This window comes from Camelus ferus, chromosome 21 (genome assembly GCF_009834535.1).
Source record: "Camelus ferus isolate YT-003-E chromosome 21, BCGSAC_Cfer_1.0, whole genome shotgun sequence".
Taxonomy (NCBI): domain Eukaryota; kingdom Metazoa; phylum Chordata; class Mammalia; order Artiodactyla; family Camelidae; genus Camelus; species Camelus ferus.
Window position 1 is genome coordinate 28285215 of NC_045716.1, and position 24059 is coordinate 28309273.

The following is a 24059-nucleotide window of genomic DNA, read 5'->3' on the forward strand; positions in this document are numbered from 1 at the left end:
AACCCTGCTTCCCTGGAGCTGATTTTAGCTGAGAGCCCTCTCCTGGCTGGTGGCACTGACAGTCAGGGCACCAGAGCTGAGCAGGAGGGCACTGGCCTCCCTCTGGCGTATGGGGTCCGAGGGTCAGTCAGGGCTGACCCCAGGGCCGTCAGTGGACAGACGGCCTTCTGGAAGGCCACAGGCCCCCACACGGCTTGGTGTCCAGGATCGCCCGTGTTCCCAGGGTCTAAGGCATGGGAGTTCAACCCCAAGAAAGTCCCAATCTGTCAGGAAAGGGGAGTGACCGTGGGGGCCAGTGCTTGAAAGGGGGCCACACCTCCAGTGACCTCAAGGCTGACCGCTGCCCTGAGCCCCACGTGTCCCACTCCTCAGCACTTACAGGTCTCCGAAGCCTGTTCAGGGGCGCCAGCAGCTCTGCCTCCTCCTTGCTGCCATGTCTCATAACCCAGAGGAGAGGAGGGGGCCTCAAGCCACTGTGTCTGCCACCAGTAGCACCTGGGATGTCTTTAAAGGGAGGGGCCCGACTCCACCCCTTCCCCTGGCCAAGGCTCCAGATGGAAGATGGGAGGGGATCCCAACTCCTGCCGAGCCCTGTCTCCAGAAGGCTCGGGCCTCCCTCGCCATAACACCCCACACAAGGTCGCCGAGCACGAGCTGCTTCCTTTATTGTCAGGAGAGACCCGTGGGGTTGGGGCCTGAGAGCCCGCAGAGCAGGCCCGGGCCAGGGCCGCTGTCCACCACGCCCGTCGGGCTCCGGTCAACCTCTGAGTGCCCAGGAGGGGGCTCTGGGGGCACCTTCCCTGTAACCAGCTTCTGTGCCTCCCGTCTCCCTCACAAAGGGCTCGAGTACCAGCGGCCGAAGCATCAGCTTTCCAGCGACGACATCGAGGTGATCTCCACGGGGACGCCCCTGCAGCAGGAGAGCCCCGAGCTATACCGCAAAGGCACCACCCCCTCGGACCTGACCCCCGACGACAGCCCCCTGCAGAGCTTCCCCGCCAGCCCCACAGCCACCCCGCCCCCGGCCCCCGCCTCCAGGAACAAGGTCGCCCACTTCTCCCGGCAGGTCTCGGTGGACGAGGAGCGAGGCGGGGACATCCAGATGCTCCTGGAGGGCCGGGGAGGGGACTACGCCCGGAACAGCTGGGGCGAGGAGAGGGCAGGGGGCTCCAGGGGCATCCGGAGTGGTGCCCCCCGCGGCGGCCAGCCCGCGGACGACTTCCGCGCCCGGGGCTCAGGCCACAAGCAGCCCAGCAACCCCAGAGCCCGGGAGCGGCGGACGGAGTCCCCCCCCACCTTCTCCTGGACTTCCCACCCCCGGGCCGGCAACCCCGGCCCTGCGGGCACTAAGCTGCTGGAGCTGGACGAGGAGAAGCTGAGCAACTACGAGCTGGAGATGAAGCCCCTGCTGCGGATGGACTCATACGCACAGGAGCCGCATCCCCCGAAGAGACGCTACAGCAAGGGGGGCGCTGGCCGGGGCCCCGGGGAGGACCCCCGTGCTGAGAGACTGCGGCCCAAGGCCCAGAGCAGGGAGCATGCCCGGCTGGCCTCGTGCACGGAGCCCGCGGTGCAGAGGCTGGAGAGCCTGCGGCTGGGGGACAGGCCCGAGCCCCGGCTGCTGCGCTGGGACCTGACCTTCTCCCCGCCCCAGAGGTCCTCGCCTGCCGCGCTGGAGTCGGACGAGGAGACGGGGGACGAGCTCAAGGCTAGCACGGTGAGTGCGCCTGCGGTCCCAGGGTGCAAGCCGGGCCACCGAGGCCCCCGGACCCTCCACTGTAGGAAGCCGGGGGGGGGGGGGGGCACACTGCGTGACAGGTGCCTGAGTTGTGATCATTTTAGCAGAAGTACCTGAATGGTTCTGGAAGCCCCTGAAAGCAGCAGGGCAGCACCAGGCCCCAGTTTCCCCACAGGCGGCCTGGCTGCCCCAGCGGGTCCTCCTCTGCTCGGGGTAGGGTCTCCTAGTAAGCAGTTTCTTCCTCCCCAACTTCGAGGAGTGCCCTGGAGCCTGGAGGGCGATGCAGAGGCTGGACACAGGCAGGACCCACTGGGTGAGGGGACAGAGTTCCACATGGGGCTGTCCACTGCCCCGGCCTCCCTCCAACCAGCGCAGGGCTCTCCCCAGCCTGTGGGCTCAGACACTCGGGGTGGGGCTGTGACCCAGGATCATCAGGCCCTGGGTGGGCAGGACGCTGGGTCTTGCTCAGGTGTGACCCCCGTGTCTCCTGTGTGAGACGCACCCTAAACGCACGCCTGCTGGGGAGAGCAGGCAGTTCTGAGGAAAGGAGAGAGGCCCCTGGGCCAGACCACGTGGGGATCCTTTTGGACCCTGGAGTGATCTCTGGGACCGTTGGCCCAGCAGCTCCGGCTGGTAGACGGACACTCCCTGCTCCCTCCATGGGATTGCGGTGGGAAGGGCCCACGAAAACACCTTTGCAGACCCACAGCCCAGCAGCTGACGCCCTGTGCGATCCAGCCTGGACTAGGGTGTCGTCATTAGGGCCTCTCACCTGCTGTGGGCACAGCGTTCTCAGCTTCACCTGAACACGAGGACACCTGAGCGCCTGTCTCGAGGGGTGTCCCCACCCAGCCCACTGGGACTTAGCACCTGCCCGGTGGACCCGGGTGGGAGAGACACTTTCTGTTGGGAGGTGGCCCTTGAAGCCACCATGAGCGTCTGTCTTGCCACTGGGCTGGTGCTGCGGTGCACCTGCCCTCTCTGACCCTGACACCCAGGGAGCGGCCCCCGCACTTCTGCCGGGGCCTAGATGCCAGCTCCCTTCCAGAAACGTGTGCGCTCGTGGTTATTTTAGGAAGCCAAACGCTGGGCAGGGTGGGAGATAGGAGGTGGCTCTGAATTTAGTCCCCTGAACGTGCTGGCTGCTCTCCAAGCTGCTTCGGGCAGAGGTACGAGTGCAGTCATCTGCAGCCGGGCGGCAGCCGGGCCCGAGGGCAGCTCTCGGGAGGGAGCCGCCCGCAGAGGTGGCCGGGGGCCCCTGGTGCTGCGCACGGGGGCGCGGGTGGGGGCGCAGCAGCTCTCGGGAAGGCAGCTTCTATGGAGGAGGCGCGTTTAGGACGCCAAGGGCTCCCCCGGGGAACTCGGGGCCCCGCTGGGTGGGCTGAAGGTGAGGTGCCTGTGCCCCTCCTCCCGTCTGGGCGGAGCTGGGGGCAGAAATGCAGGCGTGGGGACATCACACCCCCAGGCCTGGGCACCAGGGGTGGGGGCGCAGGTTGGTTTCTGGCCGCTCCCGAGCACCCCCCCTCTGGGGACCCCGTGTGGCCGAGAGCGAGGGCCCGCGTGGGGCTCACCAGGCCTCCTCTCCTGTTCCAGGGCTCTGCACCCATCCTGGTCGCCATGGTGATCTTGCTGAACATCGGAGTCGCCATTTTGTTTATTAACTTTTTCATCTGACGAGGCTGTCGCGTTGGCAGAAACAGCTGGGGTATAAACGGGGATGTTAAAAGCAAGACAGCGGACAGGAAGCTCGGAGCTCGGACGGCCGACGGCTACGTCCGAGTCTTCACAGAACCACGTGACTGGGTATTACTCACAGTTTGCCTTTTTTTCTGGATAATGTTTTTTGGATTTTAGCCAAAACTCTGCTTGTATAACACTATGCTGTGTGGCGTGGCAAAGAGGCCCGCACGCCGACCCTCCAGCTTGACGTGGAAGGAAAAGGGGTCCTGGCAAACCGTCGGCAAAAAACACACAATGGCCCTCCCCATCATCACACTCCCCTCTGGGATGGGGAGCCGCAGGCAGACCCTCGGGGCCCGGCTGGGCCAGGCGCGGGCAGCGGGTGGGGGGTCGGAAACTCTGCTTGTCCTCAGCTCTGGAGGAGCGGGTGACGGGGGCGGGCGTGAGGGCGGAGAGGGCAGAGCCGGGGCCTTCTCCCTCTGATCTGTGCTGCACACTAAGGGAAGCAGAGACCTGCCTTCCCTTGGCCCCAGGAAACGGATCCCAACCCTGACCTCTCCCCACACCGCCCCACAGCCCTCCTCGCGAGGCCGGCTCCCCACGCAGGTCTTAAAGCCAAGGCCTGACTCTTCCCGCTGTCCCCTCTGCCCTCCCACCCCGGGGGCAGCTGCGCTGTGGGCAACGGGCTGCCACCGGGGGGCTCCGCGCACGGGGCACCTCCGCACTCAGGATGCGTGCGCAGGCTCCCGTGTCCCTGTCACGCCAGCAGGCGTGACGGCTTCCACTGTCACTAGCCCACGGGTTTTCCCATTTCTGTCCAGGGCCTGCCCTCACTTCCCGACAGATGCCTCATTCACACCCTGGAGCCAGTCTGGTCCCAGGACAAGAATGTGGTTGAAACCCAGGGGCTTAAAAATTCCTGAGAAATCATTACATATCCGTCTCCTCCAAAATATGCGACGTAACACTTCAATCCAACAGACCCAGGTTCCCGGTCTTTGCCCTCTTTACCAGCACCCTCGCCCCACCCACACGAGGCCCCATGCACTCACGCCTGGGAAGGTCTTGAACGTGAGCCCTACACCGTCCTGGGCACGGCCGTCCGTGGACTCTGCCTTGCTTTGCTTATGTTCAGCTGTTTCTCTGCTACCTTTCAAGCAGATTTCTTTACTACACTGCACTGGATTGCTATATTTTTAACCAGAAATAAACTAAAGATTAGAGCATGTTCCAGTTAAATCCCGTTTTTTTTTGTGTTACACATTCACACACCACCACCACCACCACCACCACCACCACCACCACCACCACCACCACCACCCCGGTTCCTTTTCACAGTTTGGTTTCGTCTGGGGGTCTTTTTTGGGGGAGTGGGGACACAGGAGAGGGAGGGAGGATCCACAGGAAGTGCACTTCTGACAATGTTACTTTCTAAAGGGGCACGACATCTTTTTGTACATCTTACTTTGCGTTCCTCTTTTCTACTACCGAGTGGTTGCCAGCCCTGGAGTGAACCAAATAAACCTGCCTGCTCCTCGCAGCTCTGAGTCGTCCGTCCGTCCGTCCGTGCTGGGGTGGGTCTTGTAATTCTGGCTACAGCTCTGTAAGCGTTAGAGACACGTTGTACCTCCCAGTAGCTGCACGACACACACAGGTCACACCAGGAGGTGTGTGACCGTATCCCTGACAAGAGCAGCGGCTTCAGGGCTGGCCAGTGTCCCCTCACTTGTCAGGCTGCCCATAAAAACCGCAAACCAGATCGACACCCACCCTCTGCCGCGTCCCTGCACCTGGTAAATCTGAGAAGGCTCCACCGTGACTGCCCGTGCTGGGGCTGGGGCTCGGGCTCCAGAAGCTCATTTTCAATTGGTTTCCAGACTCTGATTAAAGACTAGGCTGCCCTGCAGGACTGCTGGAGGCTTCCGCTCCGCCCGGCCGGCCTGCCCCACCCGCCCAGAGCCCTGGGTTTCCCGGACAGGCGTGCCACGAGCTCCCTCGGGGGCCAGGTTGGCTGACCCGCTTCCGCCACGCAAGTTCCTGGTGGACACAAGTGTGCTGAGCTAGACAAGGACACCCGGCGCTGTCGGGAGGAGCAGGTGTCGTCAGGCAGCCCCAGTGGTGCTGAGGGCTGCCAAGTTTTAATTAATCCCAGAGCAACCTCGTGAGAGTCATTCTCTCCTGACAGCTGCTTCCAGGCTCTAGATGTGAAACTGGAAGCGGAGACACTAAGCTACCTGAGCTACTGGGGGCGGGGGGCGGGGAGAGGGGAGAGGCCACTGCCCACTGCTCCCTCCCCGGCTAGGAGGCTGCACCCCCAGCTGTACCAGGAAAGAGCTGGAGAGGAACTGCATAACGTATGCAGCACATGAACCAAAACAACAGACCCGGCACTGACCACAGGGAGAGTTTGGTGCAGCCACAGCCACGCGAAGCCCAAGGCTGAGAGCACCCGGCGGGGTGGGGGGAGATGCAGGCCTTCTGACTCGCCTCCCACAACCATGGCTCCTCTCTCTCTGCTGCAAGTCCTCGGCATGGGGCGTGACTAACGACACTGCGGGACAGTGAGCTTCCCTACGTGCATGACCCCAAGGTCCCCCGGGGAGGCAGGAAGAGCACAGGTTGGTCCCAGCGGCACAGGGGCCCCGGGGCCCAGGTGCGGCGCGCAGGGTGTAGGCACACAGCAGGGCCACCCCTCGTCCCGGCCAACGCCTGACGGCCAGCCTCCTTTCACCCTCAAGGGTCCCACTGCACAGCCACCCCAAGCACAACCTGAAGGACGTCACCAAGAGTCCAGCGGAGACGGTCAGATACCAAGGCCAAGATGGCATGGACTCGAAGCAGGTGAGTATTTGGGAGAGTGAATGAAATAAAGCGTTTGTTTGGTGCTTTTTAGTTTGGGTTTTGATCATTCTGTAAAGACGCACAAGTACCCTGAACCAGCAGCAGCGCCATCCCTCGGGTCCCAGGTGAGCCCCACCCTATTGAGAGCAGCGTGGCCGGCTGCACGGTGGTGGTGTCACACGATGCTTCCATGTGAGCCCACGGGCCCGACCGCGCATCTCGAGCCCCCTGCACACTGAGCGAACCCGACCACACCCTCCAGCCGGCGCCTGCTCGTGGGCCCCACCCATCACCTCCAAAGAGACGCCACCTGACGAAGCTGGACTGAAGTAAAACCAACACGGCCCTTACCGTTTGGCGGAGCCCTCAGCCTGACGTCGGAGCCTCCTGTGGACTCTGACACGTCGCTCTCAACCTTCATGTCCTCTTCTGCATCCTCGTCCTGGTGCATGCAAACCGTCTGTTGCCACAGCCGATCGTCTTGTACAACAACAAAAGGCAGTGGCAGCTGTGTCTGGTTTTTCCTATGATGAAGCAGCTGAAGTGGCCTTTTTTTCCTTTTCTTTTAGCTGGAAAAACAGCTTGGAAAATAAAATGGTTTTCTCTGATGAATATAACTGTTTAAATCACACCATTACTGTATATTTCACTATCTGAAAGCAAAGGAGGCAGGCTGTTGAGACTGAAAAAAAATCTTGCTCCTTTTAATAATAAAACATCATCGTTTGTAACCTGCGTCACCTCCTTATAAATCAGTGTCTTTGCTGCAAACTCCTCCTACTGCCCAACTTTGAGATGAACACATGTAAATTCCTTCTTATGGAACCAAGTTATCTGACAGTGTGCCCTTCTGTCCTATTTAGAGGGTCTCCTGAGCAGGAAAGCTCCAGGAGCACGAGTCTGCAATGTGCCCCGCTCCCCGTGCCAGCACTTCCTGTGTGAGCAGACAGGCCATCGTCTCGGGGCCCGCCTGGCGCTTGTCCCCCTTTGCCCGCAAATGGAGGACAAAGAGATGACTTTCAAAGACAGGCTCTGCCCGCGGAACCTCATAGCATCGTGGTTTCAAACCTGTTTTGATTTTCTTAAACTTCAACGTCTGTATTTCCCACAGGTGGTTATTCTCTTTCCTACTGGAGCTTCTCCGACATCAGAATCCCCCACCCCTGACATGCTATGGTGTTTCCAGGCCCAGCTCCACAGACGAGAACTCCCCAGCTCGCACCCAGCTAAAGCTGGGAGGAGCCTACCTCTCCAGCCCCAGAGTCCTGGGCTGCACCGCCGCCCGGGGCCTGGTTCGAGAACAGCAGCAGCCCCAGCTCTGCTCCTCCACGGCACTGGTGACCGGGCCCGGCGGCTGGCTGCGTCCACACGGCTCCTCAGCCCCATGGTGGCTCAGACTGGGGGCGGGGGCTCTCAGATGAGGAGAATGGCCTGGCCAGCCAGAGTCCAGGCTGCCTCGATCCCGGCCACGCCGGTCAGTGCCTGAGCTTCCCACTGGACCCCGCGGTCACAACCCAGCGACCTGGCCCGGCCTCAAATGAAACTCTTGCCACAGGAATGCAGGTGACTGTGACCTGCACTGGAGGGTGCTCTGGCCCAACACCCCACACAGCCACGCCTTCTGGCCGGAGGCACCCGGGAAAGCAGCAGTTAGCAGGGCTCCTCCGGTGCCCACAGAGCTAAGCGGCGGACGGCGGAGGGATGGCTTTCCCTCCAGGGAGGGAGCTGCTGCCCCCACCCCGGCCACGCTCCTCGGATCAGAGCCTCTGTCCAACGCTGTCACACGCTCATCCCAACTAAGGTGCGTCTCACCCACGTCACCTGCAGGCCCCGAGCGACGTCTCTGGAGGGTGACCTCTGCCAGGAGTGGACACCGAAGCAGCCCCGCCAGCGTCTGGTCCCTCAGTGCGTTTCTGTTGTCACCAAGCACTGACTTCCTGCCTGTCCCAACTTGGTACAAAAGCCAGATGTCACGTGCAGTAAGCACCACCGTCACCTGCTGAAAACACGCAGAGACAGCTCCACAAACAACGAGGGTTTCCAGGCTCAACAGGTGGCTCCCGGGACTTCTGCTCACTTCAGTCCAGCCCCAGAAACCCACTTCCTCACGCCAGCCCTGCGGGTGACCCGACAGCCTGACCCAGACCGCTGGTTCAGCTGCTCCTGCCAAGCGGGGAGAGCGCAGGACTACCCACTGATCCCCGCAGAGCCCCAAGGAGCTCCTGTGTGCTGTCCGCAGGGGTGGCGGGGCCGGGTGGCGGGCCAGTGAGAGGAGCGGTGTGGCGGGGGCTCACCCTTGCTGACCCTGAACCAGCTGTCGCCCTGCTGTTCCGGCTCCACCAACACAGGGAGCACCCAGTGCAAATTCCAAGTCCAACGTATGACCCAGTTCCACAGAAGAACCCGGTCTCCTGCCCTGAGCCCCGGGGCAGCACCGGTCAGCACGCTGACACACCGCAGACCCAGACTCCCCTGTGCTGGGCCCCCTCCCTCAAGCATGGGCTGGACGGCAACACCCCGGGGGATCCAGCTCCGTCCTCTGCTGTCACTTGGCAATGACAACCTGGAGCCCGAGGGGAAAGGAGCAGAGCGTGGCTCCATCACCTCCCCCCTAGGAGACGAGGAGCAGTCCCACGAGACACCAAGAGACCCCAGGCACAGCCGCGGGCCAGAGCAGGCAGCCTGGCCCGCCAACAAGTGCTTTATTTTATAGACAACCAGCAAAATGCGGACAGGACTCGATGGGCAGCTACTGATAAATTTTAAAAACCAAAGAAAGGACCTCTGGGTTGGTCAAGGAGAAATTTTATCTCCCCGTCTGGCAGAGGATAGCTCCCCACCAAGCTCAACATTCCACTTCAGGGTCAAGGTGTCGCCTGTCGTAGGGGTGGCCTCACCCTCAGCTCGGCCATGCCCCGGGCCTCCCTGCCAGAAGCACCGGTGCCCGGAGACTGTAAAGAAGACCACCTTCGCAGCAGCAGCCTCGTGCCCAGTCCACAACCGGCGAGCCGAGGGCAAGAAACCGCACCGCCCTCAGTCGAGCTTCCGGCCAGTGTGCCGCTCACGCCGAGTCATCAAAGAAAGCCTTGGCCGTGGCCTGGGCGGCTCTCAGCATCCTCCTCTCCTGGGCGCTGGGCCCGGCGCCGTCCTGGGCCGGCTTCAGCCAGTGCCGCTCGGTCCCGGGCAGGCAGGCAGTCTGCGAACGGCTCGCCAGGCCTCGCCGAGGGGTGCAGCGCTTTCACGGGGAAGGAAAGAATGAGAAACACACGTTCAGCCGAGGAGGGAGCAGGCAGTGAGCACGCGGACTTACACAGGGCATCCCAGGCCTTGGCCCACTTCACAAGCAAACCACAGCCTGCTGGATCAGCAAGCCGCCCAGACGCACTCCAGAAATGGCTAAAACCCGAAAACCTTAGCTTGCCTCAAGAGCACATCTACAAAGCAAAGTCAAATTTTAACAAAACCTTAGTAAAACTTTAAAATCTCTCATTATCCATAAAAATGAGCACTTAATGGCAGAGAAGTGACCTGGGCTGTAAGCGCTGGGGAGACTGGGCCCCAGCCCCTGACCACAGTGGATGGAGACGCCCGGGGCGGCACACTCACCCCCGCTCTCATCGCTGCTGTCCTCGTCCTCGTCCTCGTCGTCCTCCCTGCCGCCCTCGGCACCCTCGGCCTCGTCGCTGTCCTCCTCTGAGTCCGTCTCCTCCAGCCACTCCTGGGTCTCTTTAAAGCAAAAGTGAAAACCAGAGTGTCCACGTGGCTGGTGCCGGGGGTACTACAGAGGGGCGGCGGCCGCCCGAGGGCGCCACCTTCTGCCTAAACACCAGATGTGCGCATCTGGAGCACGAGGAAAACGTGCCTTCCCTGCGTCTCCAGGCGGAGCTGGGAGGCTGAGGAGCTGTGCTACAAGACAGCCACCTAGAGCCACACCCCGAACTGTCTCAGACCTAAGAGCTGAGCAGCAACGGGTCCAGCACAGCTGTGCAGCGGGGCCGAGGGTCGGCCACCTGGTCTGGCCCCAGGCGCACCCCGGGAGGAATGCACACATCTGTCTGCTTTGCACCAACGTGGCCGGCGACAGGGCCTGCCCTTACTGAGGGCACAGGGGCGGGAGCCACAGCGCCCACAGAGGCTCAGGGCGCTGGGCGGACAAGTCGGGGCTCCCACGGCAACCCGCGGTGCCTGCCCTCTCACCTGGATCCATCTCCACCAAGACTGTCCATTCCTCCATCTTATGGAGGTCCAGGCAGTACAAGTCACTGAGGGTGACCTGGCGGTCACCGGCCTCAAACATGCCCCCGTAGAGGTAGAGCCGCCCATGCTTCACGGCCAGCATGGCATTGGAGCGGGGGCTGGGCTCCACTGGCGGGACACCGGCTTCCTCGGGGCTGTCCTCGACGTCCGACTCTGGCCGTCCTGCCAAGCCCGGGGCAGCTAGCACCTGTTTAATGGTGACCACGGTCCCGTCCTCTGCGACCACCTCTCGGATCACTTCCAGGGGCTCCTGGGTGCTGGTGTGCTCCACTTCCTGCTTGTCAGTACCTCTGGGCTCTGCTTTTTTGCCCCGCCTGCGCCTTCGCTTCTCCGACCTGGGTCCCTGTTGATAAACAGCAAGGCAGCCACTTTCAGGAGCACAGTGGTGAGCAGCCGCGTCCTCAGCGCTCTCGGATGCCAGCATGTGAACTAGGAGCAGGGTCGGCACGAACCACCAACGCTGCTGGGGCAACGGTCAGAGGACCCCAGGTCACCTGCTGGGAATCACCCTGGGGACCATGTTGCCCCCACCTGCTGTGACCCTGGCCCAACAGCCAGAGGACCCACGTCTACCTACTGGGACTCACCCACAGAACCACACTGCCCCTGACTACAATGACCCAGATCCCACAGTAAGGGACCCCCGGTCCACCTGCTGGGACGCACATCAGGGACTACACTGCACCCACCTGCTATGACTGTGGCCCAACAGTCAGAGGACCCCCGGTCCACCAGCTGGGACTCCCCAGGGACGACGCTGCCCCCACGTGCTGTGATCCTGGACCCAACAGTCAGAGGACCCCCGGTCCACCAGCTGGGACTCCCCAGGGTCGACGCTGCCCCCACGTGCTGTGATTCTGGACCCAACAGTCAGAGGACCCCCGGCCCACCAGCTGGGACTAACCCTAGGGACCACGCCGCCCCTGCCTGCTGTGACCTCTTCAGGAACGCGCGACAGACGCAAGCCCTCGGCCTGCCTGACTCCCCACGCAGGTGCCGAGGCACAGCAGCATCACCACGATACGTGGACGTCCTCCTCTGGCCATGGGGCCCTGCTCCTGAGGCCTCTGATCCAACGCACCCTTCAAGGCCTGAAGCCCCTGGGACCCAGGACAGCAGACACTGTGCTACATCTCTCGGGCTGGTGCTTGCAGCAGACGCAGAGATGTCGCTGTCCCCGCTTATGGTGACAGCTCCTCAGAGCTGCCCAGAGGGACCAGGCAGACCCTGGGCGCCACTGACAGACGTGACATGGGGCCAGCCCACACCCTACCTTCAGCTGCCCTGCAAACCAGCGGTTCCTGGCAGGGTCGTAGAAGTGCAGGTCATTGAGGAAGTCGCCCTCCAGGATCTCCTCCTCCTCCTTGTCACACACCCCTCCGAAGAGTAGCGTCTGGTGGTTTGGGGCCACCGCCACAGAAAAGCCGGACCTTGGGGTGGGCTTGGCTCCAGAAGGGTTAATCCGAGTCCACGCCCACCTGCCTGTCGGAGGAGAGGAGTGAGGGCATGGGGAACCCCTGGATGCTGCACCCGTGTTTGCTGCTCCACAGCTCAGCACCCACCATGCCCACCCCCCACCACCACCAACAAAGGACCCCAGGTGCACACGTTCACAGGCCACAAGATCACTCGTGACAACCAGCATTTTCACGTTTAAAGAAGAAAAAAGAACAAAATAATAAAGGTCAGGTGCTGTGCGTGTGGTCAGGGTGGGCTCGCCTGCCCCGCCAGGCCGGGTGCGGTCAAGACGCACCGCGTTCTCCTTCCTCCTTGGGGGCCGAGGGCCTGACCCAGGGCTGAGCACAAGGGCTGGGGCCCCACTGCCTAGAATACAGTCGCTTTCAAGTTCAAGTCTGCTGAGGCGTAAACGGGGCTCCAAACCTTGGCTCCCATGTCCTCATCAGCCACCTCAACGCAGTGGCTGGGGCTGAGAAGCACCTCGCCCAGGGATGAGGACAGGCTCCTCCCACTTTATGGAGACAGGCCTCACAGGGGCCTTGGGGCAGCGCCGAGCCCCACCGTCCAGGCCTGTCGTCCTGCCACATGCATAACCGCCCTGCTACTAGAGCTTTAAAAAGAGGACACTGGGCATTTCAGTCCCATCACAAGCATCCCGAGAGTCTACGTCCTCACGTGGGACACGTCCTCTGGAGCAAGACCGAACAGGGGATGACAGAGACGCAGCGGCTACCACCCCTGTGGAAGGAGTGGTGGACGGACCAACACTACTCCTGGTTACAGCTCAGCATGTCCCCAACACCCCAGAGGGGACACCCCTCAGCACACCTGCTGTGCGCACAGGTGGACACAGGGGGCTACGTGTGGAGCATCCGCCTGGCTTGCCCAAGGGCGAGGGGGCACCATGCGGGGGCTCCCTCAGCCCCATGTCCCTCCTCCACCACCTTCTGTGGGCACCTGCACACCACCCGTGTGGCCCGTCCTCTGGGCGGCCAAGTACCTTCTCTTCCTTCCTCAGACTTCAGCAAGAACATGTCGGAGTGCTGGATGCCTCTGTCCACGTCTTTCCTGACTCTCTGCAGAAGGAAAAGGGGGCCGTGAGAACCACCGCGCCACGCCATGCACAGCCCCACAAGCCTGTGGTCTCGTTTCCCGTGGAGGCGACTCAACCTTGAAGAAAAGCTGGAAGATGACAGGTCATGAACAGCTGTAACAGACCTTGCTGTGACTTAAGAAGAAAGGGTCGAGTTCACAGTTTTAACCCCAAGATCCTACAGACCACGGAATAGGAATACTGCAGGGTCTCTCAGAGCTTCCCGTGGCTCCCGTGTGACCCCCGCAGGGACCTCCCACATCATCACCACACAGCCACCCTCCACCTCCTGTGCCCATGCGCCCTCAAACCCCCATCACCTTCTGAAGAGTGGGCTCCCGGCTTCTGTGCAAGGGTCACCCAGACACCCTGTGCAGGAGCCAGCACCACCACTGAAAAGCCTTCCCAAGCTCTGAGAACACAGCCTGCTTAAACTCAGCTCTCCAGCTGCAAACGAGCTTCATGATGCCCAGCGGCCCAGATACTGTTCTCTCAAGCAGCACCCCGAGTCCTACGCTGCACCCACCCCCACGTAAGAAGCATCCAGACAGCGACGCGGCACACGGCCGGCCTGGGTGGCCCATCTCAGCAACTTCCATTCCTGTGTCCTCGGCCTTCGTGGGTCCCATTGCTTTTAATTTCAGATCCATTTTACATTCACAAAAAAATGAGAAGACGGTGCCACGCACCCTGCCCCGGCTTCCCCTCACCGCTGACACCTCTCGTCAACGTGGCACGGCTGTCACGGTCAGCAGCAAACCCCCGCCTCCGCAGCCCCCTGCTCTCCCAGGACCCGCGCCGCAGCGGGTTGGCACAGACCCCCTGGGCTCCCCGGGCTGTGCTGGTGGCTCAGACTGGCCTTGTTCTGACAGCCTGGGCGTTGGGACGCGCTGGGCAGGCACTCTGTCGAAGCCCTCTCCTGGGCCCAGGCCGAGGTCTCTCTCATGCCTGGACCAGGCCGTGGGTCCCAGAGGAAGCACCCCTCCCACGGCACCCACAGGGTGGGCATGGTCCCCGTAACCCGGCACTGCGGAGGCTCCCCTGCATCACCTGGCTGAGGCGTCACCAGGTTTCTCCACATTCAAGTCGCTGCCCCCTCACCCCCACCTTCGCCCCGTCCTCACTGGAGGAACGTCAGTCTGCACAGCTCCCCCTCTGGAGGTCACAGCACCTCCTGCAGGACGAGTGCCCACGTCTACGTGGGACCCTGCAGAGCTCTATCTTCTCCCCAGTGTATCTGACTCATTCAGTCCCTTGCTGACGACCACACAACTCATGGACACTTGACTTATCCCGTGGACTAGAGTCTTCGCCACCTGACTTACTCTGCTGCTTGCTGCGGCCCGTTTGGGCTGCTGGGAACCTTCCAATCAGCACCAGCAGCCCTCTGATGCCCCACTGGTGCAGGTTTCCTACAGGCACTCCCGGGGCCCTGCACCGCGCAGCCGGCATGGAGCCTGGACAGGCCTCCCTTCCCCAGCAGGCCAGCAGAGGAAGTAGTGGCCACTCCCAGGCCCACCCTCCCCTCAGGAACTAAATTCACACCCAGAGGCCTCGCCCGCTGGCAGGACACTGAAGGACTCCAGTGCCGTCCGTTTACTGTCAGAAACTCAAATCACAGCTGAGCCCAACCCACCACTCAGCCTCCTCGGCCTCACGGTGCAGATCCGCCAACAGCATGATTCTCCTCCAAGCCAACAAGCTAAGGGGGTCCTTTCATGCCCTGACATTTAAACATGTCCCTCCGAGACCTGTGAGCCAGAACCCTTCCTAAGGCTGCTCTGCCCACCCGCGTCTGCAGCTTCCCTGCAGGGCTGCAGCGGGAAGAGCCCACAGGCTGGGGCGGCGAAGACGCCCCCAAGCTGCCGAGCTCCTCCCGTGACAGCACGACCTCCCTCCTGAAGTGTGCGACCCGCCCTGGTCCAACCTCCCTGTCCTCAGCGGGAAGGCCGCCAGGCTGTGTCCGGTTCTCGTTTTCAGGACAACCTGCGGCCCAAACCCTTTCTGTTAATGCACATCACAGTGGCTTTCTGCTCAGCCTTTTCACTGGGCTCAACCGCACTAGAAGAAGAAACAGAATCTGCGTGGACGTCTGGAGATGTCGCGCTCCCACTGAGGACGTGCCAGCTGGAGCTCTGGAGAGGGTGTGGGCCCTTCACTAGGGACGGGCCCTCCTTCAGGCAGCTCCAGGAGTGGACGGCGGTGCGGCAGGCCAGCGAGTCAGCACGCGTCTTGCAGAGAAGAGCTCCTCCCCCCACACGCACACTTCCGTCCTGGACAGCTGACGGGTTCCAAAGGCGTCTGAGAGACGTGCACCAAGCACTACCACAGCACAACTGTCCACATCACCACCGAGGGCGTGCGGGACCCCGCCGCCGCCTCGCAGCCCGGCGTGGGCTTGTACGCGTGGCCTGAACCCGCAGCTCCCGCTGCCTCGGCCTCAGACTCGGAGACAGTGCGTTTCCAGGGTCAGGAGAGCAGGCCCCTGGCTTCGGTGCCGTCAGGTCCCAGGATGGGGAGGTGGGGGTGACAGCTCTGGTGGGCACGGCCCCCGCCACAGGAGGCCCCGGACTCACCCTCTCTGGGGCCCGCCAGTCTCTCCCCAGGGCGTGGGGAGAAGCCGCCCAACCTGGCCAGGATCCTGACGAGGTGAGAAGGACCCCGAGGGAGAAGCCGCTCTGAGGAACCTGCTCTCCCGGGGCAGCTGCACAGGCACTGACGCACAGGACCAGGCGCCGGCGGGGGGCAGAGCGCTGGCACACGGGCGTCGAGAATGCGCTGGGTGAGGACGGCAGGGGCGGTGGGAGGGCTGGGCTGAGGGAGGCAGAGGCCCTGCCGCTGTGTCGCCCGTGGAGAAGCTGGCGGGCAGTGGGTGAGGGCGCACTGTGCTGCTTCACGGCGGGCGGGAGGACGGACAACACTGGTGTGCCCGCTAGAGACACCCTGTGGGCACGCAGAGAGGGGCTCCTCTAACCCGTGCCTGGAACTCTCCTCGGCCCACACGTGTGCCCAGAGCAGGGGAGATGCGCCGCCTCCCTTGCTCTGACCTGCCGATGTTACCGACTGGCTCACAGCCTCCCTCGGCGTCCTGGCCCACAAGCGGTTGGTTCTACAAAGCTATCAGGATTCTGTGCTGGTCCCCTGGGCTGACAATGGCAGTAATTTTTCAAAGCCAGGTGGACCGTTTGTGGAACACAGAAACCACCAAGAGGCCGAGCCTCATGAGCTAAGATCCGCTTGGACAGGCTGCCCCACTGGACGCTGTGCTGGGTCTCATCTGCTCACTGCAGGGCTCGGCCAGCAGCCACAGGCCAAGAGGCGACATGTGCGGGAGGAGCCACAGCGCTGCTCCTGGGAAGGCCATGCCTCCTTAAACGACCACAGAGTCACACTCACATCTTGCAGAGACTCTGGTAAATCTCCCGTGAATGCAAACACGCCAGCTTCTCCCTGTGTGCCAAATGCCAAAGGCCTGGAGTGAGGGGGTCCCTGAACTGAGGGGACCTGCACCCCTGGCTGCTCCAGTGGCTGCAGAACCACAACGACTGGGGACCAGGATCTGCTCTGAATAGAGTGGCACCAGCGTCGCAGCATCTTGCTGTCCGTCGTCTGCTTCACGATGGAGCACCTGCTGTGACAGAGCAGTAGGCGGGGGGCACTTGGCACAGCTTCGGCCACAGCAGCCTGGGTCACAGGGCCCTCCTGGCTGCAGAAAACAAGCTGATTTTCCTTTCCAGACAAGGGCTGAGCACAGGCTGCACGGCAGGGCCGTGCGCGCACTGCCGGGCAGGGTGCGGTGGGCGCGGGCACCTCCTCACCTCGGTTGTCCTTCAGGCTGTGTGTTTCGGGGCGCGTGGGTTAGAACGTAATGTGGCCGCACAACCTCAGTCTGTTCACAGAGTTGCAGATCAGCACCACCTCTGTCCGTCCCTCACTCAACAGAGGGAGCTGTTCCCATTAAACTGACGTGCAGCCTTCCTGGGAAGTTTTCATGGCAGCAGACAGACAGCAGTCCCTCTGCACTCCCACACGCCGTGTCTCACCTGCTTTGAGTAGCCCCCGTAGACGACGATGCTGTCCTGGGCGGTGACGGACATCTGGCAGCCCGAGCGGGGAGTGGGCCCAGAGCCGGACGGGGACAGCTTGCTCCACGTCAAAGTGTCCAGGTTGAAGGCATACACGTCACCGTAGTAGATGTAATCTCTGTGACAGCAGAGCAACACGAGAAAATGAATCTCATTTCAATTAGAGGTACGTTTCCTACCACGCACGCTAAGTTACTGCTTTAACTAAAGTTTAGATTCATGTGGTTTTAGGGGAGTGGTGGCATTTTCCATGTGCATTTGGAATGGTTGTTCCCATAAGAACCCCACGCCTTCCTGCTCCAGGAAAGGTCACCTGCTGTTGGTACTGACCGTGTACTCTCATGGAAGCCACCAAAAAGGATCAACTGTCTCTTCCAGGCCACCATGCGATGTCCACTCCTGCCTGAAGGACCGCCTGGTGATCTAAAATTTTTTTAAAGAGAGAGAGAACACTTTTTATACCCATTTTTTTTTGGTAAGCACTCACTGAGGACCATTAAATTTGACCACAAGCTACCACAACCATCCTGAGTACAACTAACTACTAAAAACTCTAGGAAAAAACAGGAGAAAATCTCCATGACCGTGGAGTAGATACAGACAGAATATCACAAACTGGACTCCATCAAAATAAAAACCCTCAGAGCTTCAAAACAGACATTAAAGAATAAAAAGCCAGGTGACGGACAGAGAAAAGTATTAACAAACATACATCTGCAAGCGACCTGCATCCAGACTATGTAAAAGATTCCCACCTCACCTGTAAGGCGAACAACGCAGTAATGATTCCAAACAGTGAAACGACGTGAACAGAAAGTTCACAAGAGACGCCACAAACATCCCCGGGCGCCCGCAGTGTGAACCAATCGCGGTGAGGGCTCCGCCAACACCCGGGAGCCTGAGACAAAGCGTGGCATCCAGGTCGGCGAGGCCCAGTGACTGGGGCGCGCGTCACCCGGCCAGCCTCAGACACGGCACACAGCCTAGCGATCACACCGCATACTCACTCAGGAGAAAAGAAAAAACAAGTGCACACAGAGACCGCTCCACGTCCAGAGAAGCTTTATTCACGACTGTCCAAAACCAGAAGCCGCCTGCAAGTGCTCCAAGCGGCAGACAGACACACGGGGTCTGTCCACAGGACGGACCACCTGGCAGCCATGGAGAGGCACCACCTCCAGAGGCACCCCCCGTGGCCGGGCTCAAAGCCAGCCAGCACGAGGAGGAGGAGGAGCAGGGAGCCAGGAGGGCATGACCTGGATGATTCCACTTGTGAGATTCGTAAACAGGCAAAATTATCCCCTGGAGCCAGCAGGTGCCTGGGCCACAGATCAGGAGGGAACTGCCTGCCGAGGGGCAGAGGGGCTGTCCAAGCTGAGGGAACCTTCTGTCTTGAGTGGGGCTGGCTCCACAGGTGCACATACCTGCTGAAACTCAGCCACCTGCGCACCAGAAGGCACACATCTCACGGAACGCGACCAGAGCTCGGCAGGATGGATGTGGAACAAGAAGCCAGTAAAAGGGACTCGATGCCGGCTCAGCACACAAAGAGCTTGGAGGTCGCCACTCTGGCCTGTAAAAAGCTGAGGCGACTGAAAAGTCAACAATTCTTGACCCGTGAGAGAGGCGAGGACGCAGGGAGACGGGCCGGCGGCACAGTCGTGCTCCCGGGCAAGACGCATGTGCAGAAGCTGCGGCAGGAGCCAGCCTGGGTGGGAACACGGGGCTGGGGGCTCAGAGCAAGCAACTCTGAGAGAGAGAACCTCCAGGAGCTCTGTCACTAGGGCCCCACCATAGAGGGGGCCCCCTCCAGGAGCTGGACCCCTCCCCACAGTGAACATCAAAGGGAATCCCGGGAAAGGGACCCCTGTGAAGCGCACCAGAGTGCGGCTCCTGGCACGGCCGCCCTCGGGGGGGGGGGGGGCCCTGCCCTCATTCGGAGCCAGAATGACCTGGAGGAAGAGAAACCCCCAACTCCAGCCACCCTGTCCCACCGACGGGGATGGAGAAAGACAGAAAGAGTCCACAGCCCAGGAGAACAGGAAAATAAGAGAGGTCAGGAACTTGGACCTGCGCAAAGAAAGGAAGAGCATCCAAGGAGGAATAAGTGAAGGTGAAACTTTTATTTTCGTTAATTGATTGAACAGGTGACACTTGGTTTAAAATAGCAACAGCAAGCGTATTTGATTACGTATGCTTTTGTGCAGTGCGTGGATACGTGTGCATATTCCTGTGTATGAATACGTGTATGCGTATACATGCACGCACGTGTGCACGTGTGCAAGTGAAACGAACGACAGCGATGACACCAGGGCTGGGAAGAGGAAGGCAGGGTCACCTTGTTCCTACAGGGTCCTCACACCACCGACAGAGTGGCGCAGGGCCATCTGAGCGTGAACTTGGGTTAGCTGCAAATGTATACTGTAAACTCGAGGGCAACCACTAAAAAAGAGGGAGAAGAAGAAATACAATTGATATGCTAAGAAAAGAGAGAAAACGGAATCAAACAAAATGCTCAGTTAAAACCACAGAAGGCAGAGAAAGCGGAGGATAAAAACAGGAACAAAGAGCAAGAGCCGCAAAGAGGGGCCGGTGCTGAGCCGGCCCCGCCACGTCGCCGTCACCCTGACCGTCGGGAGCCTAAACGCACCGATCAAGACGATGTCAGAGTGGGGCAAAACACAAAACCCAGCTGCGTGCTATCTACAGGAAGCGCACTTTAAACACGAAGACACATGGAGGACAAAAGGAAGTGGATGGAGAAACACACACCGTGCTAACGATAACCTAAGGAGCCTCAGAGTAGCTACATTCATTTCAGACAGAGACGACGTCGAAGCAAGGAAAGTTACCAGGGGGAAAAGGGCATTACAAAATGATAAAGGGGTCAATTCTCTAAGACATAACTATTCTTAACACGTACACACCTAACAACACTGTCAAACTACGTGCGGCAAAAACTAGCACAACTGAAAGGAAAAACAGATGAATCCACTATCATAGAGACTTCAACGCCCCCCTCTCAAAGAGACAGACGGACCCAGCAGGCAGAACTCAGCGAGGACACGGCTGGACTCAGCCAGCTGGATACAAGGGCCGCCTACAGACCACCTGCCCAACAGCAGCCGGACGCACACTCTCCTCAAGCTCACAGAGACCGTCGCCAGGACAGGCCACGGCCCGGGCCACGCCACACACTGTAACAGCTCGGAAAGAGCAGAAAAATGTCTGCTCTTGGGCCATGGAAGAATTACACTAGAAATCAGTAACAGAGAAATAACTGGAAAATCCCCAAATACGCAGAGATTAAACAACACATTTCGAAATATCACATGGGTCAACGATGAATTACCAAGGGAACTTTTAAAATATTTTAAGTCAGATGGAAATGAAAACATAACTTACCAAAATTTGTGGGATGCAGGGAAAGCAGTACTTAAAAGGACATTTATAGGACTGGATGCACATATTAGAGAGAAAATCTAAAAGCAATCATTTAAGTTTCCACCTTAGGAAACTAAAAAAAGAAAGGGAAATTAAACCCAAAGGAAGCAGAAGAAAAGACATGAGAGTGAGAGCAGACATTAATGAAATTAAGGACAGGAAGCCAACAGAGAAAACCAGCAAAATCAAAAGGTGGTTCTTTGAAAAGATCAATAAAACCAACAAACCTCTAGGCAAGCTAAGAAAAAGGAGAGAGGACACAAAGTGCTACTGCCAGAAATGAAACAGGGGCGTCACTACAGACCCCACGGAAATTAAAGCGGAAACGAAGGGACACTCGAACAGCTCCCCACAAGCCTGTTGGCCTGCATGCAGTGGACCTCCTTGAAAGAAACAGCCCACCAAAACCTACACAAGAAATGAACTATCTGAACAGACCTGCAGCTATTAAGGAAGTTAAATCAACAATGAACAACCTTCCAAAGCAGAAGGAACGAGGCCCAGGCGGGTTCCTTGGGGAAAACGACTGAGCGTTTAAGGAAGAAATCACGCCAAACTGGCCTCGTCTCTCCGGGGAGGGCTTCCACCTTCTAGGCAGCGTCACCCTAACACCAACACCACACAGGCTTGATCACAAGGAAACGTTATGCCAACACCTCGCATGCACAAAGATGCAAAAGTCCTCAACAGAGCATTAGAGAACTGAATCCAAAAGCGCATAGAAAGGTTACACACCCTGACCACGTTGGATTTATCCCAGGTGTGCAAGGCTGGCTGCAAATCAACGTACTCCACCACGTCTGACAGACTAAAGAAGGCACGTCACATGCTCCTATCAAGAAATGAAAATCTAAAATCCATTCATGATAAAACTCCATAAACTTAGAATAAAGGGGGACTTTTCCAACTTGATAAAGATCTACAAAAAAACTACAGCTGAAGTCACACTTAATGTGACTTCAAATCAATCAAAAGCTCTCCCACCGACATCAGGTACCAGGCAGGGATGCTCTCTCACCACTCCTGTTCAACTCTGTACTGCAGTCCTCACTAGCGCAACAAGAAAACGAAACGAAAGGCGCGTGTACTGAGAAGAAAGATAAAAGCCGCCCACAAACGACACGATCATCTATGTGGAAAGTCTGAAAGACCCAATAGGAGAACTGGAATTAGTCAGTAATTACAGCAAGGTTGTAGGCAACCAGGTTAATACACAAAAGTCAACTGTTTTCCTGCAAATCAACAATGAACAAGAAATCTGAAATTAAAAGCTGTATGATTTACATCAGCACCCCAAAATGAAATACTTGGGTATAAACCTAATAACATATGTACAAAGTCTGCCTGGGGAAAACCACAAAACTCTGATGAGCAGAATCAAAGAAGAACCAGACAAACGGAGGAACACCCCATGCTCGTGGGTAAGAAAACTCAGTCCTGTCGAGTGTCAGTCATTCTCAGCTGGGTCTCCGATTCACGGCAGTAGCCATCAAGATCCCAGGCAATTAATTCACGAATATCAACACACTGGTTCTGGAGTTTGTATGGAGACACGAAAGACCCAGATTAGCCCACACAATACTGCAGGAGAAGAGCAAAGCTAGAGACTTCAAGACCAGCTCTAAAGCTGCCGTCATCAGGACACTGTGGTGCTGGCGACAAAACAAACAGAGACCAATGAACAGGATAGACAGCCCAGAAACAGACTCCTACAAATGCAGTAACTGACCTCTGACAGAGGACCAAAGGCAGTGCGACGGGGCAAAGGCAGCCTCCTCAACTAACAGTGCTGGAAAACTAGCATGCACACGCCGGAGAGTGAACCTGGGCACAGGCTTCACACCCTTCACAAAAATTACTGAAAATGGATGGCAGGTCTACGTGCAAACTGACAGATAAGCTGGACATCATTACAATTTAAAAGTTCTGCTCTGCAAAAGGCAGTATCGAGAGAATTAGAGAAGTCACAAATCTCTGCAAGAGACACACCTGACGAAGGACTGTGATCCCAAATGCACCAGCAACTCAACCACAAACAACCCAACCAAAACAGGCCAACGTGGCCACCCGGGCACACCGCCAGGCACCTCCGCTCACCATCTTCCGCGCCAGTGCCGTGGCAGCCTGGCTCTCCCACCCACACAATCCAACTGTGAAGTCCAGGGTCCCACAGAGACCTCAACACCATCAGGCTGCACAGGGCGGTGGCAGCCAGAGCTCCTGGCTCAGCACCTCTTCACAGAAGGCAGTGTTCTCCATTTAAGTCTATGAAGCTGTCCCCAAACCCGGAGCCCAGCAAACCCGACACACAGACTCTCAGAAGGCGAGAGAAGCTGGAGCTGCCCGGCGCAGGTGCCCCCCACCCCCGCAAACCTCAGGCAAGAAGCTCGCTGCGCTCCGTGGGCCCCAGGGCCTCCCCTTTCCCCAGCCCAGAGCTGACTCCACTCTCACCTTTCTCCCAACGCTCCATCACTCAAGTCTCCCACCCCTAAGGCCCTCAGCTCAGCGAGCTCCCTCTTAATGTGTCGTTCAAATGGACACCGCACTCACCCACGGAGAGTCGCCCAAACCACCAGTCTCTGCTCCCGGAGGGCGCGTCCTGCCTGTCCGACCTCTAAGCCTCAGCCTTGCGGTAGCCTTCCCACATGCAGTTGACCACCAGGACTTCAGCTCACTAAACCCTTCCCTTCCACCAGCAAGGGTAGCTTCCTTAATGCTACGTTTATATGCAACTCACAGGAAAACCTGTCCCACGTCAGTTTCGTCCTGCAAGACTGGCCCACGGAGGTAGTCCTGGAGGCTGAATCTGCCAGCCAACTCACTTGACTTTGCTCCTAGCTCTGCACACCCCACAAATTTAGTCAGCAAATTTCCTTATCCAAATTCATGGTGACTAGACGGAGAAGGCTCAGGAGGGTGTGCCCCGTGCCGCCACCCCCGCCATCATGCTGTCGCTGGGCGCACCCCTGCTCTGCGCTGTGGGAGCGGTGCGCTCCCTGGAGCCGGTCCCGCTCACAGGCCCAAGTGGCTAGCATGACGTCGCCACCCCGGGGGCTGGGTGCCGAGCAGCGCCCCCGCACCTGGTGCGGAGACCACCGACGAGCTGGGCAGGCAGCCCCCCGCGCCCCCCGCGGAACCTGCTGACATGCTCCTCTAACAGCACCACCCAGGGAACAGATTCTCATTCAAAACCCGGCAGTTCCGCTTCCAACTCTACTTCCAGAAAAAAGCCCGCAGGAGAGCCCAGGGCCCCTGATGCGGCCTGGCAGCTGCGAGGCTGACGGCTCAGCGACCCACGGGCACAGCGCCGCAGCCACGCGTCTCTGCGGCCCCCGGGCCCAGACGGCCAGGGCAGGGCCCCCTGCCCACGAACTGACGGCGTCTCGCCCTCTGGTGAGCCAGGCACGAAGACTTAATTGACTTTCTGTGGCAGCAGCCAAGTACCACTGCGCTGTGTAACCAA

The 24059-nt window shown here is 59.4% G+C and overlaps 2 protein-coding genes across 6 annotated transcripts in view; one reads left to right on the forward strand and one right to left on the reverse strand.

Moving 5' to 3' along the window:
• Positions 1 to 3465, forward strand: part of JPH3 (junctophilin 3) — a 71905-nt gene extending 68440 nt beyond the window's left edge. Inside the window, exons 4-5 of the mRNA XM_032464518.1 lie at positions 840 to 1717; positions 3332 to 3465. Of these exons, the coding sequence (XP_032320409.1) occupies positions 840 to 1717; positions 3332 to 3412 (959 nt within the window). The 3' untranslated portion in view covers positions 3413 to 3465. The remainder of the gene's footprint in view (positions 1 to 839; positions 1718 to 3331) is intronic.
• KLHDC4 (kelch domain containing 4) overlaps positions 644 to 24059 on the reverse strand; it is a 43544-nt gene continuing 20128 nt past the window's right edge. For 2 of the 5 annotated variants that reach the window (XM_032464524.1, XM_032464520.1), the window contains 8 exons: positions 17483 to 17575; positions 17111 to 17270; positions 12975 to 13050; positions 11790 to 11998; positions 10457 to 10859; positions 9866 to 9985; positions 6611 to 9494; positions 644 to 5019 (listed from right to left, as the gene is read on the reverse strand). In XM_032464524.1, coding sequence (XP_032320415.1) covers positions 9334 to 9494; positions 9866 to 9985; positions 10457 to 10859; positions 11790 to 11998; positions 12975 to 13050; positions 17111 to 17270; positions 17483 to 17575 — 1222 coding nt within the window. In that variant the 3' untranslated portion in view covers positions 644 to 5019; positions 6611 to 9333. The remainder of the gene's footprint in view (positions 5020 to 6610; positions 9495 to 9865; positions 9986 to 10456; positions 10860 to 11789; positions 11999 to 12974; positions 13051 to 17110; positions 17271 to 17482; positions 17576 to 24059) is intronic. The other 3 variants (XM_032464521.1, XM_032464522.1, XM_032464523.1) reach the window with 3 other exon arrangements.